General features: G+C 36.6%; 1 protein-coding gene across 15 annotated transcripts in view; it reads left to right on the top strand.

Moving 5' to 3' along the window:
• EIF4G3 (eukaryotic translation initiation factor 4 gamma 3) overlaps nt 1-12,764 on the top strand; it is a 369,011-nt gene that overhangs the window by 181,289 nt on the left and 174,958 nt on the right. For 8 of the 15 annotated variants that reach the window (XM_027109874.1, XM_027109876.1, XM_027109868.1 and 5 more), the window contains 3 exons: nt 3,868-3,963; nt 5,368-5,481; nt 9,006-9,038. In XM_027109874.1, coding sequence (XP_026965675.1) covers nt 3,934-3,963; nt 5,368-5,481; nt 9,006-9,038 — 177 coding nt within the window. In that variant the 5' untranslated portion in view covers nt 3,868-3,933. Of the gene's footprint in view, nt 1-2,317; nt 2,337-3,867; nt 3,964-5,367; nt 5,482-9,005; nt 9,039-12,764 lie in introns of those variants that run through there. The other 7 variants (XM_027109869.1, XM_027109870.1, XM_027109872.1 and 4 more) reach the window with 5 other exon arrangements.

Consider the following 12,764-nt stretch of genomic DNA (forward strand, 5'->3'; position numbering starts at 1 on the left):
TAGGTTAGGTTTTGGCTTAAAGGAATGTTGTTGCCGGTTTGATCTCTCCAGACCACTAAAGTTTTCTCCATATCAGCAATAAGGCTGTTTTGTTTTCTTATCATTCGTGTGTCCACTACAGTAGCAGTTTTAATTTCGCTCAGGAAGTAACTTTTCCTTTGCATTCACAACTTGGCTAACTGGCGCAACAGGCCTATCTTTCTGCCCATCTCAGCTTTCGACATGCTTTCCTCACTAAGCTTAATCATTTCTAGTTTTTGATTTAAAGTGAGAGACATGGGACTCTTCCTTTCACTTGAACACTTGGAGGCCATCGCAGGGTTATTAATTGGCCTAATTTCAACACTGTTGTGTCTCAGGGAATAGGGAGGCCCGAGGAGAGTGCGAGAGATGGGGAACAGCTTGTCAGTGGAGCAGTCAGAATATACACAACATTTATGGATTAAGTTCGCCGACTTATATGGGTGCAGTTCATGGTGCCCCAAAACAATTATAATAGTAACCTTAAAGATCACTGATCACAGGTCACCATAGCAAATATAATAATAATAATGAAAAAGTTAAAAAATATTGCGAGAATTACCAAAATGTGACACAGAGACATGAAGTGAGCAAGTGTTACTGGGAAAATAGAGTTGATAATCATGCTTATATAGCACAGGGAACTATATTCAATACCTTGTAATAACCTTATATTGGAAAAGAATCTGAACAAGAATATATGTAGATACATATAACTGAATCAGTTTGCTGTACATCTGAAACTAATACAACATTGTAAATCAACTATACTTAAAAAAATGACACGCTTGATGCAGGGTTCCTGCAAACCTTCAATTTGTAAAAATCAAAGTATCTGTGAAGTACAGTAACACGCAGCACAATAAAATGAGGTGTGCCCTTAATACAGAGTATATAAAATAAAACCTACAAGTTGTATCCTATATCCCCCTTTCAATTCTATTTCTGCGAAGTAGCAATTTTAAGTTTGCTATATGTCTTCCCAAGACATCTTTGAGTATACTATTAGCATATATCAAAAAGCACTACACAAATAGGATTTTTATTCTTACTAATTCTGTGATTTGCTTATGTCACTTAATATTGTAGATACCTTTCCATGACAGTGTATGTAGATTTACCTCATTCTTTCTTAGCTCAGAGATTACACTACATTCTCTCTTTGACTGAATATAGCTTACTTTAATCTCTCTCTTATAAATGGAGACATTTATAAGACATTTATAAGCACTCTGTATTCAGAGTGCTTCTTTATTTTTTGCTATTATGAATTTATCTTTAGGGTCAATTTCTTGAAATGGAATTGTGTAATAAAAGGATAAGCTTATTTAAAATTTGGTAAGTATCACCTGATAGCTCTTTGAAAGGCTATGGCTACATAATTTTTAAATCAGATTTATGTGTGCCTGCACACATGTGCACAATATTGAATTTAGTCTTTACGGCAGTATTTATTTAAGGGGAAGTGAGTGTTTTAAGAAATAACCTTTCATCTCCTTGTCATATGTGAAGTGCTTAGAATGGTTTCTGAAACATATTAAGAGCTATCTAAATGCTATAATTATTTTTGTTTGCTTAATTCCCTTCTATTTTGAAAATTGAAAATCTTATCAATTTTTTCACACATCCTTATTTTGAAAACCGTCAGCATCTGGACCTAAGTCGCTGTTAGTGTGTTCTGTGTTGTAATGGGATTCACCCTCAGATTTCTATCTTTAATTGTCACAATCACTGTTTTTTAAGTAGTTATTATGGACTTAAAGGTTATGTATGCAGTACAAAGTGTGTTTTGATTGGCTTGTCTTCCTTCACTGGCATTCTGTTAACAGAGAGTCAATTACCACCATTTGCTAGTTTTTGTTGTTACCTGCAGTTAATAAAAAAAGTCAGTGACTTAAGAGAGTTCATTGAAACTTGAAAGTAATGATGAAAATGAGAATATGTCTCAACTTGTAAACTTGTACAGTGAACTGGATTGCCATTTAAATATAAAGCATTCATGTATATAGTCTTGGAGAAGTAAATCTTTGTGATAACTTTGAAAGTATTTGAAAAGGAAAGTATGAACAAAATCTATTATGACTATCAAAATGACTATCCCTGCTTCTCTATACATTTGATGTTATGAAACATGTTCATAGAATGTTCCCATTCAGGCTTTTGCAGTGTTTTTCAACAAAGTGTAATAGTATATTGAAGAAGTTACTTGAGAATAATTTAATCAATAAACTTGGTTAATCATGTCATTAAATGCAGAGAAGAGAGGAAAAGCATAGAGGCATCTTTCACGGTTGTACTCCCTGCCTCAACAACAGGTACAAGTCAAAATCATTCCTTGAAATTTCTAAAACCATTCACAAAGAATGGACAGATTCTCTGCAAGAAAGCTGAGCGAGGTATTGGCAAAATTTCTTTATCAATGCACCTATTAACATATTGCAAAATGGGAGACTTCCCTGGTGGCACAGTGGCTAAGAATCAGCCTGCCAATGCAGGGGACACGGATTCAATCCCTGATCCGGAAAGATTCCCTCATGCTGCAGAGCAGCTAAGCCCGTGCGCCACAACTACTGAGCCTGCGCTCTAGAGCCCACACGCCACAACTACTGAAGCCCACATGCCACAACTACTGAGCCCGCGTGCTGCAACTACTGAAGCCCATGCGCCTAGAGCCTGTGCTCTGCAACAAGAGAAGCCACCGCAATGAGAAGCCTGCTCACTGCAGTGAAGAGTAGCCTCCTCTCGCCGCAACTACAGAAAGCCCGCGTGCAGTAAGGAAGACCCAAGGCAGCCAAAAATTTAAAAAATAAAATAAAAAATAAAAAGGACCCGAGTCCATTAACAACAACAACAACAAAAATATACATATATATTGCTAATGCCACAATGGCATACGTTGTGAGAGAGGAATCACAACCATGTGTGGCAGTCATCAGATGTTATGCTTTGCATTCAGGTGAAACTGCTTGTGTACAGAGTATGCATCAGCTCTTTTCATACATACAATTTAAATATGAGAAGTACTTGATTATTTTTTGTTTGTTTAAAAGAGTAATTCCAAGCTAAAGGAAAATAAATTCTTTGTTTTATTAATATTCATTTTGAGAGCAATGATAGAGTTTCAGTATTGATAGAGCATCAGCTATGTGTGGACAGTAAGGGTGGTATTACTGAATGAAAGAACTTGAGCCTGAATGTTAATTCACATACTTCTTTTGCAGTTAGTTGTGTGTTTACTTATATGGCTCTAGTGTTGAAGATATTGGTGAAAAGTTTGAATAAGATCAAATATGGCCAGCATGCATGTTTTCAGCGTCTTCTGTGAAAAAAATGGGCTGCTGTTCCTTTCTGTAATACACTAGTTATGAGAGGGCTAAGTTCTTATGTAACTTTCTGAAGTGTAGAAAGAGATTTCTCTGTTTTCATAAGGGGTACATCTCAATTCTGTGTGTATTATCTTGACAGCCAGAAGTTTATGCTTCAGTATAAAGTACAGTATTCCCCCCTTATCTGCAATTTCACTTTCCGAGGTTTCAGTTAACGGCAGTCAACCACAGTCTGAAAATACTACATGGAAACTTCCAGAAATAAATTATTCATAAGTTTTAAATTGCTCACCGTTCTGAGTAGTGTGATGAAATTGCTTCTCATCAGGAGATTTAAGAAAACTTCTAAAAAAGCTGCACTGATTCTGAATTGCTGGATATTGTGATAAAAATAAGTTTTTAAAAGTAGAGCTGTAAACAACATTAATAAACACTTTCCTAAACTTTTGAACGCTTTGAATTTGAGTTACTATGCCATATTTACTCACGTTATGATATTGTTCTTGCCATTCTTTGACAGACCCCTTATCCCTCTGGACAGAATGCAGGTCCAACCACGTTGGTATACCCTCAAGCTCCTCAGACAATGAATTCACAACCTCAGACCCGTTCTCCGGTAAGTAAGCAGAAACTTGTTCTAGAGAATATTCTCCACCTAAGTTTGTGTTTGTAGTAGCTTAGGTTCTTTTGGCTAATATTTTTACTTGATTTTGGAAAATTTTTACCAAAATAATTTTTTAAATTATTATTACTATTATTATTGGATAGCATTGCATTTTCAGACCTCTCCTATAGGAATAATTTGAATTTATTAAGAACAAGAAGAAATGGAGCTTTTAATCTTCTTTTACTTTTCTGTGTCATTCAAGTTCTGGTTGCATTCAAGTTCACTTCATCTCAGCTCTTAATTTGTTATTTGTACTGTTCAAAATTCAGGAGAAGTGTAAAGCATGATTTTGAAAGTAAATTAAATTTCATTAATTGGACTCTGAAATTCCAGTGTTTTGGGAAGTAAGACTTCTGAATCGTTGTTACTAGATCAGTTCTAACTATTTGACTGTGTGGACATATGCATGACTTACACCAATAGTGTATTTATTTCTTCAGACGGTAAATAAATTGTCATACAAGTGTAAATGCTATCATCCTCTTTGCTCATCTTTTACATGGATTGCAATAAGTATTTCAGAGACTGAGAATTTACTCAAGGTTCATCCTTGTGTTTCACAAAAGTGTACAGTGGCTTCAGCTGTCCATTCCTTAGAATGTTGTTTCCTGCCCTGCATGATTAGTTTTTGCTAGAAGGTGCTTCTGTAACATCTCACATTGTCTCTCACACCCCTACTTGTATCTCAGCTCTGTGTTTTCCTCAGAATACAGGGATCTTCTTTTGGTTCTCCACCTTTGCTTTTTCGCCTGTAGTACAGGAATATTTCATTGCATTAGCTCCTGTTCATTTGGTTTTATGCATGAATTTAGGAATATTGAAATATGTGATAGAATTGCTCAAAGAACTAGGAGATCACAGACTTCACCAAAATGTAATCTCTTTCTTATCCTCCTCCTACCTTCCTTTTCCCTATTGCCCTCTTCTCCAATACTGTTCTTAGATCCTGGTTCTTCCCAGGGGGTGGAACCATTCTAAGGAGGTGGAACTTTGGTCCTAGTTGGCCGTTTGCTTGTCTGGGTTTTTTTGTTTGTTTTTTGGGTTTTTTTGCCGAAATGGTCAACAAGATGTCTGATGCAAGTTTTGTTCTGAGAGTGGTTTGGGAATGTGGACACTTGACTACTGGGAATGGGCCTGAGATCTCACCAGATTAATTTAGATAGGCCCCAGTTCTAATCATTAAACATGGAACGTTGTGGTAAGCTCTTATTGCAAAGGATTCTATGGCCCTTTTTACCCCTTTACCCCTTTTATAATTATTGGGGAAAAATAAAAGAAAATTAAATTTACATGGTTAGAACTGGCGCAAAACCTGACTGAAGAGCTGCATCTCTAAACCAGTTTTTTTGACAGCCCAGCAGAACAGTGCCAATACATTGCACAGACAACTGGAAGAGGAGGAAGGTTTTGGAACAGACTCCCGTTTACAGGTCCTTGGCTGGAAGAGGCTGGATAAAATACTGCATTGTAAGCAATATAACAAACTGTACTTCTTGCAGGCAGTGGTGCCTCTGGCACTCATTATTTTTGACCACATCCATTTATTGGCTGATGAACACAAATGCACTGATTGCTTCCTCTCTGAAAGTCTAACCTAGCATGGCAGTTTTTGCCAGGCATAGTGGGGAAAAGAATAACAAATTGGGTGGGTCTTCTCTATTGGGAATTAGACAGGAGTAATTTGGGGTTTAGATTCTTCTTTATTTTAAACTTGAAGAGGGATATCCCTTTCAGATGAATTTGATTTTAAAAGATAAATTTCAAGGCTTCTTTTTCCCTCTTTCCATTTTATAATTGAATATCAAGGGGAAAACTGTCTATAGTTGTCAGCCATTTTTCTGTGGTCATAAACTCTTCAGACACTATCCTCTATGCAATTTTTACCATCTGCTCTGCTAGTGACCATTACCACCCCCATTACTAAAAACCACACACATAACATTCCATTACATATCCCAAAACAAGTGCAAGACTAGCAGACCCCACACTACTCTTGCTTGTTGTTTTGGGTCGAGTTTTCTTTGCTTCATTTGTGTTGGTGCTGGGAGGGTGAAGTTGGGTTTGGAATTTGGCAGGGTTGCATTTCTTCTGACATCCCAAGTTGCCATAGTCTAGTCTCATCCATCCCACAGCTATCCCAACTGGTGAGGAGAGGTAAGCTGTTGCACTAAGGAAGGGACTCTCTCCATGGCTTTGTAGAGCAGCTAAAGCTTACTCCGTTCTATTTCTGCATTAATGGGCCATTGGCAATTGCACAGTTTAGGCTTCTCTGTTCTTCCCTGGACAGCTGCCTTTGCAATCCAACTGGCTTCAAGTGACCCCCCTCCCTCCTTGAGGTGATCTTTGTGCCTGTATTTCTACTTGATACTCAGTATCTTAGTTAAATTTATATTGTTGAAAGTCTTGTTTAAAAGTAAAAAAAATAGTGATAAGCTACCTATATGTTCCATTTTCTGGTTGTATTGGAACTCTTTAAACTGTAATTTTTTTTTAAATAGCTTCCAAAATAGTGAAACTATTGAATGCTTAATCGGGAGAGGGGGACAGTTTGGCTTTTGCAGTAACCTGTAACCATTGGTTATTTTTATATTCTGTGGTGCTAAGTGCCAAAGTTATATCAATATATGTTGGCCATGCTCAGTTACCAACTGTGCACAGAAGAGTGAGTGGGTGGGTGGGTGAGTGGGTGGCATTAACGTTGGACCCAAGTTCACAGAAGATTGCTTTCCTTAATATCTACAGTCCTCACCATCTTAAAGACCCCTCTTTAAAAAGAAAAAAAAAAGAAAAAGAAACAAAAGTTTCTATTTTTAATATGAGCCAGCAGCGACTACAGTTTGTTCTGTTGCTTACAGTTACCCATAGGATTAAGACTATTGTCATTACAAATGAAAAACTCAATAGCCAATGGTGACTAGTGCAAAATAGACTAGGGTACTTTCCCACTAACTTTTTTTTTAATATATGTGTAATTTTATAAGGTGCTCCTCTTGCTCATAGAAAATTCTCTTGACTGGAACATTCCAAATATATAAAGTTTCAGCTTTTATTTTAGAGCCTTAGAAATGGGGCCTTTCTGTGGAACAGTGATAAGACAGGTACTACTGTACTAAGGTTAATTTTTTAACGTGGCCCTTCTCTCCCATTTCCTTCAAAAGTGTCATGAAGAAACATCTCACTTCTGCCCTCCCACTTTAATACCACCTGGGTGGTGTTAACCTATTCTTGAAGCTTAATGTCCATAGTAGAGGTTTGATCTGTGTTCTTTTCATAGTTGGAAAACTGAAAATATAAGACATCAGTTTCTTGGAAGAGAAAATGTTCTGCAAGAACAGTAGCTGCCATTATCATCATTCTGAAAAACTATTTTACAGTGGTTGTTAGCAGATCTAATGGCTAGCTAACACACTGTAGTCGTACAGGTCATGGAGAGCTCATTAAGTTGTATTGAATAACTTCAAAATATGTTAAGGTACTTTTCATTACTTAAATAATAGGTATACATTTTAGCTTCTAAGGTAAATTCTTGATAGAGCTGTCTTCAGTCATCTCCTACATTGTGGCTTGTGACCCACTGCAATTTCTTGAAAATTTTTTACATTACGTAATGGCAGTGGAGGAAATAATTCCAAATCTCTTGCATGTGCTATTGTGGGTAACTTAAATTCTGAGTATGAGGATTTGTTTCTTAGTTCATCTTCAGTCTGGATAACCCATTATAATGAGCTAACGGAAGGAAGGCTCAAACAACGGAAGGAAAATATGTATTTTAGCTTTTTAAATGTTTTAAGTAAAATCCTTGTAAGGTTTGCATTCAAAACTGCTCGCTAAATATTTTCTGTTAACTGTTAAAGAGGGTGGTTAACGTTTCAGTAGTTAATGTGTAGGTAGCCAGTACATGACTCTATGGGCCCGAATAATTCCTCTGTTCTTTTTAGTAAAATCACTTTGGAAGCCCAGTTTTGCTCTGATGAAGAATTATTTGATCTTAGAGATTTTGTATTTAAAATTTGATGGGTGAAAAAGCTTTTTCTTCCATTCTAAGTTAGTGAAAGTAAGAGTTGGAATATGTGTTACCCGCTTTCAAGTACTCTATGATTTAGCTAAGAAGTTAGGTTTTCTTTGGCTTTTATTCTCAATATCAGATAGCAGTAGGTACATGTATACAGTCTTGTGCTGTTGTGTATAAATAGTAATTGAGAGATTTGACTTCTTTTACTCTTTTTTTCTTCTTGAGCTTATAATAGTACCGCTTTGATTACTAATGTTACAGAATGATGTTCTCTACTACTGTTCGCTTTCATATGCCTGGTATTAAACATTACTAGTTAATTGAATTTAAATATATATAATTATTTATATATTTACATATATTTATAGATCATAAATATATTTTATATATATTTATATATGCTTATATATTTATAATAGATAAATTTTAATCTTTAACTCCAAGAAACAAAGGAAGATACTGAAATTTCCATTTCATGTGTGAGATATCCATTTAACTTAAGTAAATTTGAAATCCATCCTATTACATTCTTTATTTCCTGCTGGACATTATAATTACCTCCTGGCTATTTCTTGTAATATAAAAGCATTTCTCATTCCCTCTAGTTATATCAGTTGCATAAGCATAGTTGACTTTTCATATGTTTGTCTTAATATAACCACTTAGTGTTTCAAACTTTCTTTTGTTTTATTTTAGGGTTTAAAAAAATTCCTATCAGAGAAGCACCTTTATGTGCCTAACAGCTTAGCTGTTTCTCTCCCAGCTGATAAATGGCAAACTATTTCTGGTAGAGGTGTTAACCTCTTGACTCTCAGTACCTGTCTGTCACTGTCCTGCAGCAAAGCTTTGACTGTTTGTGTTTTTTTTTTCTTGTGGGTTTTATTTCTTTTGGCATAATGTGTGACATTTTGGTTTTTGTTGTGGTGTTTCTGACTCTTTGTGCCTTTCCTTTTGTGTTTGTTTTCCCTCCTTTTCTCAGTTTGCAGCGGGGCCTCGACCTGCCCATCATCAGGTACTGTACCCTTGCCCCTTCACTATTACCCTTAACTAATAGGTGGGGGCTTTAGTAGTTTCTGACTCTTAGAATGCTGCCATTCCATGGACCCACTCAAACCAGTCTTTTCCGGAGTAGCTTCGGTCTGAGGTAATGCAGTACTTTTTGTATTTCACAGCATTTTGTTATTAACAAACCAATTTCCTTCTGTTTATTACACAGTTTAAAAATAATAGAGTTTTTTTACTTTCCAAAAAATAATTGCTCTGAATTTAGAGGACCTTAAAAATGTTTAGATATATTAAGCCATTACAGATTTTGTGGATACCTGTATTAAGTTTAAATTTAACTGAATGGAATAGGCAACATTCTAAGGGTTTTCTGTTAACATCCTGATGTAACCTGTATTGATGTGTATAAAATAGCATTGGTATTTCTAAAACCACTTAATCTCAGTTACTAACTTAGACCTAATAACAGATTCATTAACTATAATATACATTCATTTGCTGCATAGAATTATCTTTATTCTTAGGATATATAGAAAATAGATACCTTATTTAGTTTTAATATTTTTAGCCTATTTGTTCTTTTAAATGAAGTAATTGTATAAATTAAAATTTCAAAAATGTATATGCAGACACTAGTTTATTTAGCAGGAATATACTAGAAGGGATGGTTTGGGAGAAAGAAAAAGACTTGCAGAGTTTTTTCCCCAAAGTGTTCTGAAACATTTTCTCATTCTGTAGTAGAAAGAGCCTACTAAATTCTAAATCTGATAGATCTGGGTTTATATTACCAGTCTACTGTGTAACCTACCAGCTGAGTTAAGCAGTTCTTTTTCTGAGCCTCAGTTTCCTCATATGTAAAATGGGGTAAATACCCTTTCCATCACAGATAATATATGTAAGTCAGCTACCATAAAATAAGCAGCCAGGAAGGGTTGGCTATTTTTAATATCGTCATGCAACTTGGTATGGTTTGATAAAATGAGAGGAATATTACCAGCGTTTACCTGTGGTATCATATTTAGAATTCTTATTACTGAGTAAATGGTTATTGTTTAATTGAAGCCTTTCATTATCTAGCAGTGATTTAATACAAAGCTCTACTTCTCAAAATACAGTCTTTCCAATTTGGACGATGTAAAAGCCAAGCAGATTCTGAGGTGTTAAAGGCATTTTGCAGGAGAACTCAGAGGTGGTTGTATGAAGAGGATGGCAATTCTTTGGATTTGATAAAGAAAACTCAGGGGTATCTTACTCGATAGAGATAGCATAGTTAAAATACTTTAAGAGCTTGGACTTTGATGTCAGCTAGACCTAGATTTAACTCTTCCTTATTAACTGGGTGTTCTTGGGCAATCTACTTACTGCTCTCAGCCTCAGTTTTCTCATCTGTAAAATGGGGACAGTATCAATACCATCTCAGGACTAATGTGAAGAGTAAATGAGATAATACAAATAAAATGATTAGCAGAGTGACATATACTACGAATCTAGGGGATAAGATTACTAATAATTAAAAAAATAGATAATCTCTTAGGTAAAAAGATTGATTATACATTTTTTTGGTAACAGATCTAGTCAAGGGCCATAAAAAAGGCAGGGTTTACATTTCAGTCAGGGGTAAAGCCAGTTACTCCTGACAGAAAGTTGGAAGATGTCTGTTCAAGAAGCAGAGTAAAAAGAAACTAGTGATTCAGTAAAAAGTTTTCTGAGCTCCTTCATATAAGGCTGTTTCTATTACTTGGGTTCAGTTGCAGTGGTCCTCAGATAGGGAAGTTGTGTTTAAGCCTTTATATATTGTCATCTTTGGGAAAATCTTTTTTTTTTTTTTTTTTAAGAATACCAGGTGTGCCTTTTTTTAAAAATTTATTTATTTTTGGCTGTGTTGGGTCTTCGTTTCTGTGCGAGTACTTTCTCTAGTCGCGGCAAGCAGGGGCCACTCTTCATCACGGTGCGCGGGCCTCTCACTATCGCGGCCTCTCTTGTTGCGGAGCACAGGCTCCAGACACGCAGACTCAGTAGTTGTGGCTCACAGGCCTAGTTGCTCTGCGGCATGTGGGATCCTCCCAGACCAGGGCTCGAACCCATGTTCCCTGCATTGGCAGGCAGATTCTCAACCACTGCGCCACCAGGGAAGCCCGGGAAAATCTATTTTTTTAAATTTTCTTCTGAGCCTAAAGGTTTGTGATACATTTTGTCTTTATTTAATTCCAACAACCAAGGAAAACTGTAAGAAATCTTACTGAGAAAAGGTTAATTTCTATGCTGAAATCATTTTTCACGTGTAATATGTCTCAAAGAAAAGTATTGGCAGATTATCCTTCATTAATTTGTAGGATGATGCTTGTGAAATTACAGCATGTTTCAACCATTAAAAGAGTAGAACTATATATGTATATATATTTATTATTTATCTGTTAGCAAGAAACCCACACTAGTTTTTTTTTTTTTTTTTCGCGGTACGCCAGCCTCTCACTGTTGTGGCCTCTCCTGTTGCGGAGCACAGGCTCTGGACGCGCAGGCTCAGCGGCCATGGCTCACGGGCCCAGCCGCTCCGCGGCATGTGGGATCTTCCCGGACCGGGGCACGAACCCGTGTCCCCTGCATCGGCAGGCGGATTCTCAACCACTGCGCCACCAGGGAAGCGCCCCACACTAGTTCTTGAAGATGGGTTCTTGAGATGCAGCATAAATCCAGAGCATTGCTTTTGGATACAAAAACTTCGGTTAGCTGGCCGCTTTTACTCTGGTATTCTTCCTTCCTAAATACAATTAAAATTTTTTTCCTTATACCTCACAGAATTGAGTGAGTAAGGAAATACATAACCTTGGCTCAGGCTTCTGCAGTAGCTACCTTGGAGAAACAGAGAAGGGGAGAGTGTGGTTGAAGTGACACTGCTGAGCAGCATGTAGTTGAACCAGTGTTGTGGAACAGCATGGAGTACACTGTTAGGAAGAGTTTGCTGTCTTGTATCCATGAATGTAGGAGCCAGTTCGGCTTATTTCCCTGTGGAGTTGGTATTGGCATTTTGGATGGAATAACCAGTTATGAAAAACTGCCCTGTATATTGCAGTTCCTTTAGCAACTTTTGGGCCATACATGCCAGTGGAATTCCCCCAGTGACAATTTAAAAAACAAAACAAAATACACCTTCCTACATTTCCAGATACACTCTGTGGAGGTGATGCTATTTCCCATTTAAGAATCCCTGGCCGAAGTCTGTATTTAAGAGATCTTCCTCTCAAACCTAAGCCAGATAGAGACCTAGACCCTAAGAGGTTCATGGAGAAGCATGGATTCATGCTCATAATACAAAACAAGACATATAGAGGCTTGCATAATGAAAACAATACAGTTGATAACAAAAGTTGAGTGGTATACAGAAAATACATTTTTTAAGGGAAAACATCTTTGTCCTGGGATATTTTTAGTTTGTTGTGATTAAGACTCAAAGTTGAAGGCCCAAATGGTTTTTTCATCTACGGCTGTTTGCTTTGGCCAGAAGGAATTAAATCAAGGGTTAGAGTTAGTCTTGACTAGTTAGAATTAGTGAATAGATTTCTCATTTCTCCTTTATTAAATTATTCATCAGTGACTACCTTTCCAATCATATGTCCTTTCATGCTTTGATCTTAGTTTTTTTACAAAATAATTTGATGCTGGATGATGTTTCCTATGATTGATGATTCTAAAGTCCCATAGTAAATACATAACTTCTCGTGGATGTTTAGTAACA

Source organism: Aethalodelphis obliquidens, unplaced genomic scaffold, assembly GCF_003676395.1.
Source record: "Aethalodelphis obliquidens isolate GAN/ISIS:26980383/991018 unplaced genomic scaffold, ASM367639v1 scaffold9, whole genome shotgun sequence".
NCBI lineage: Eukaryota > Metazoa > Chordata > Mammalia > Artiodactyla > Delphinidae > Aethalodelphis > Aethalodelphis obliquidens.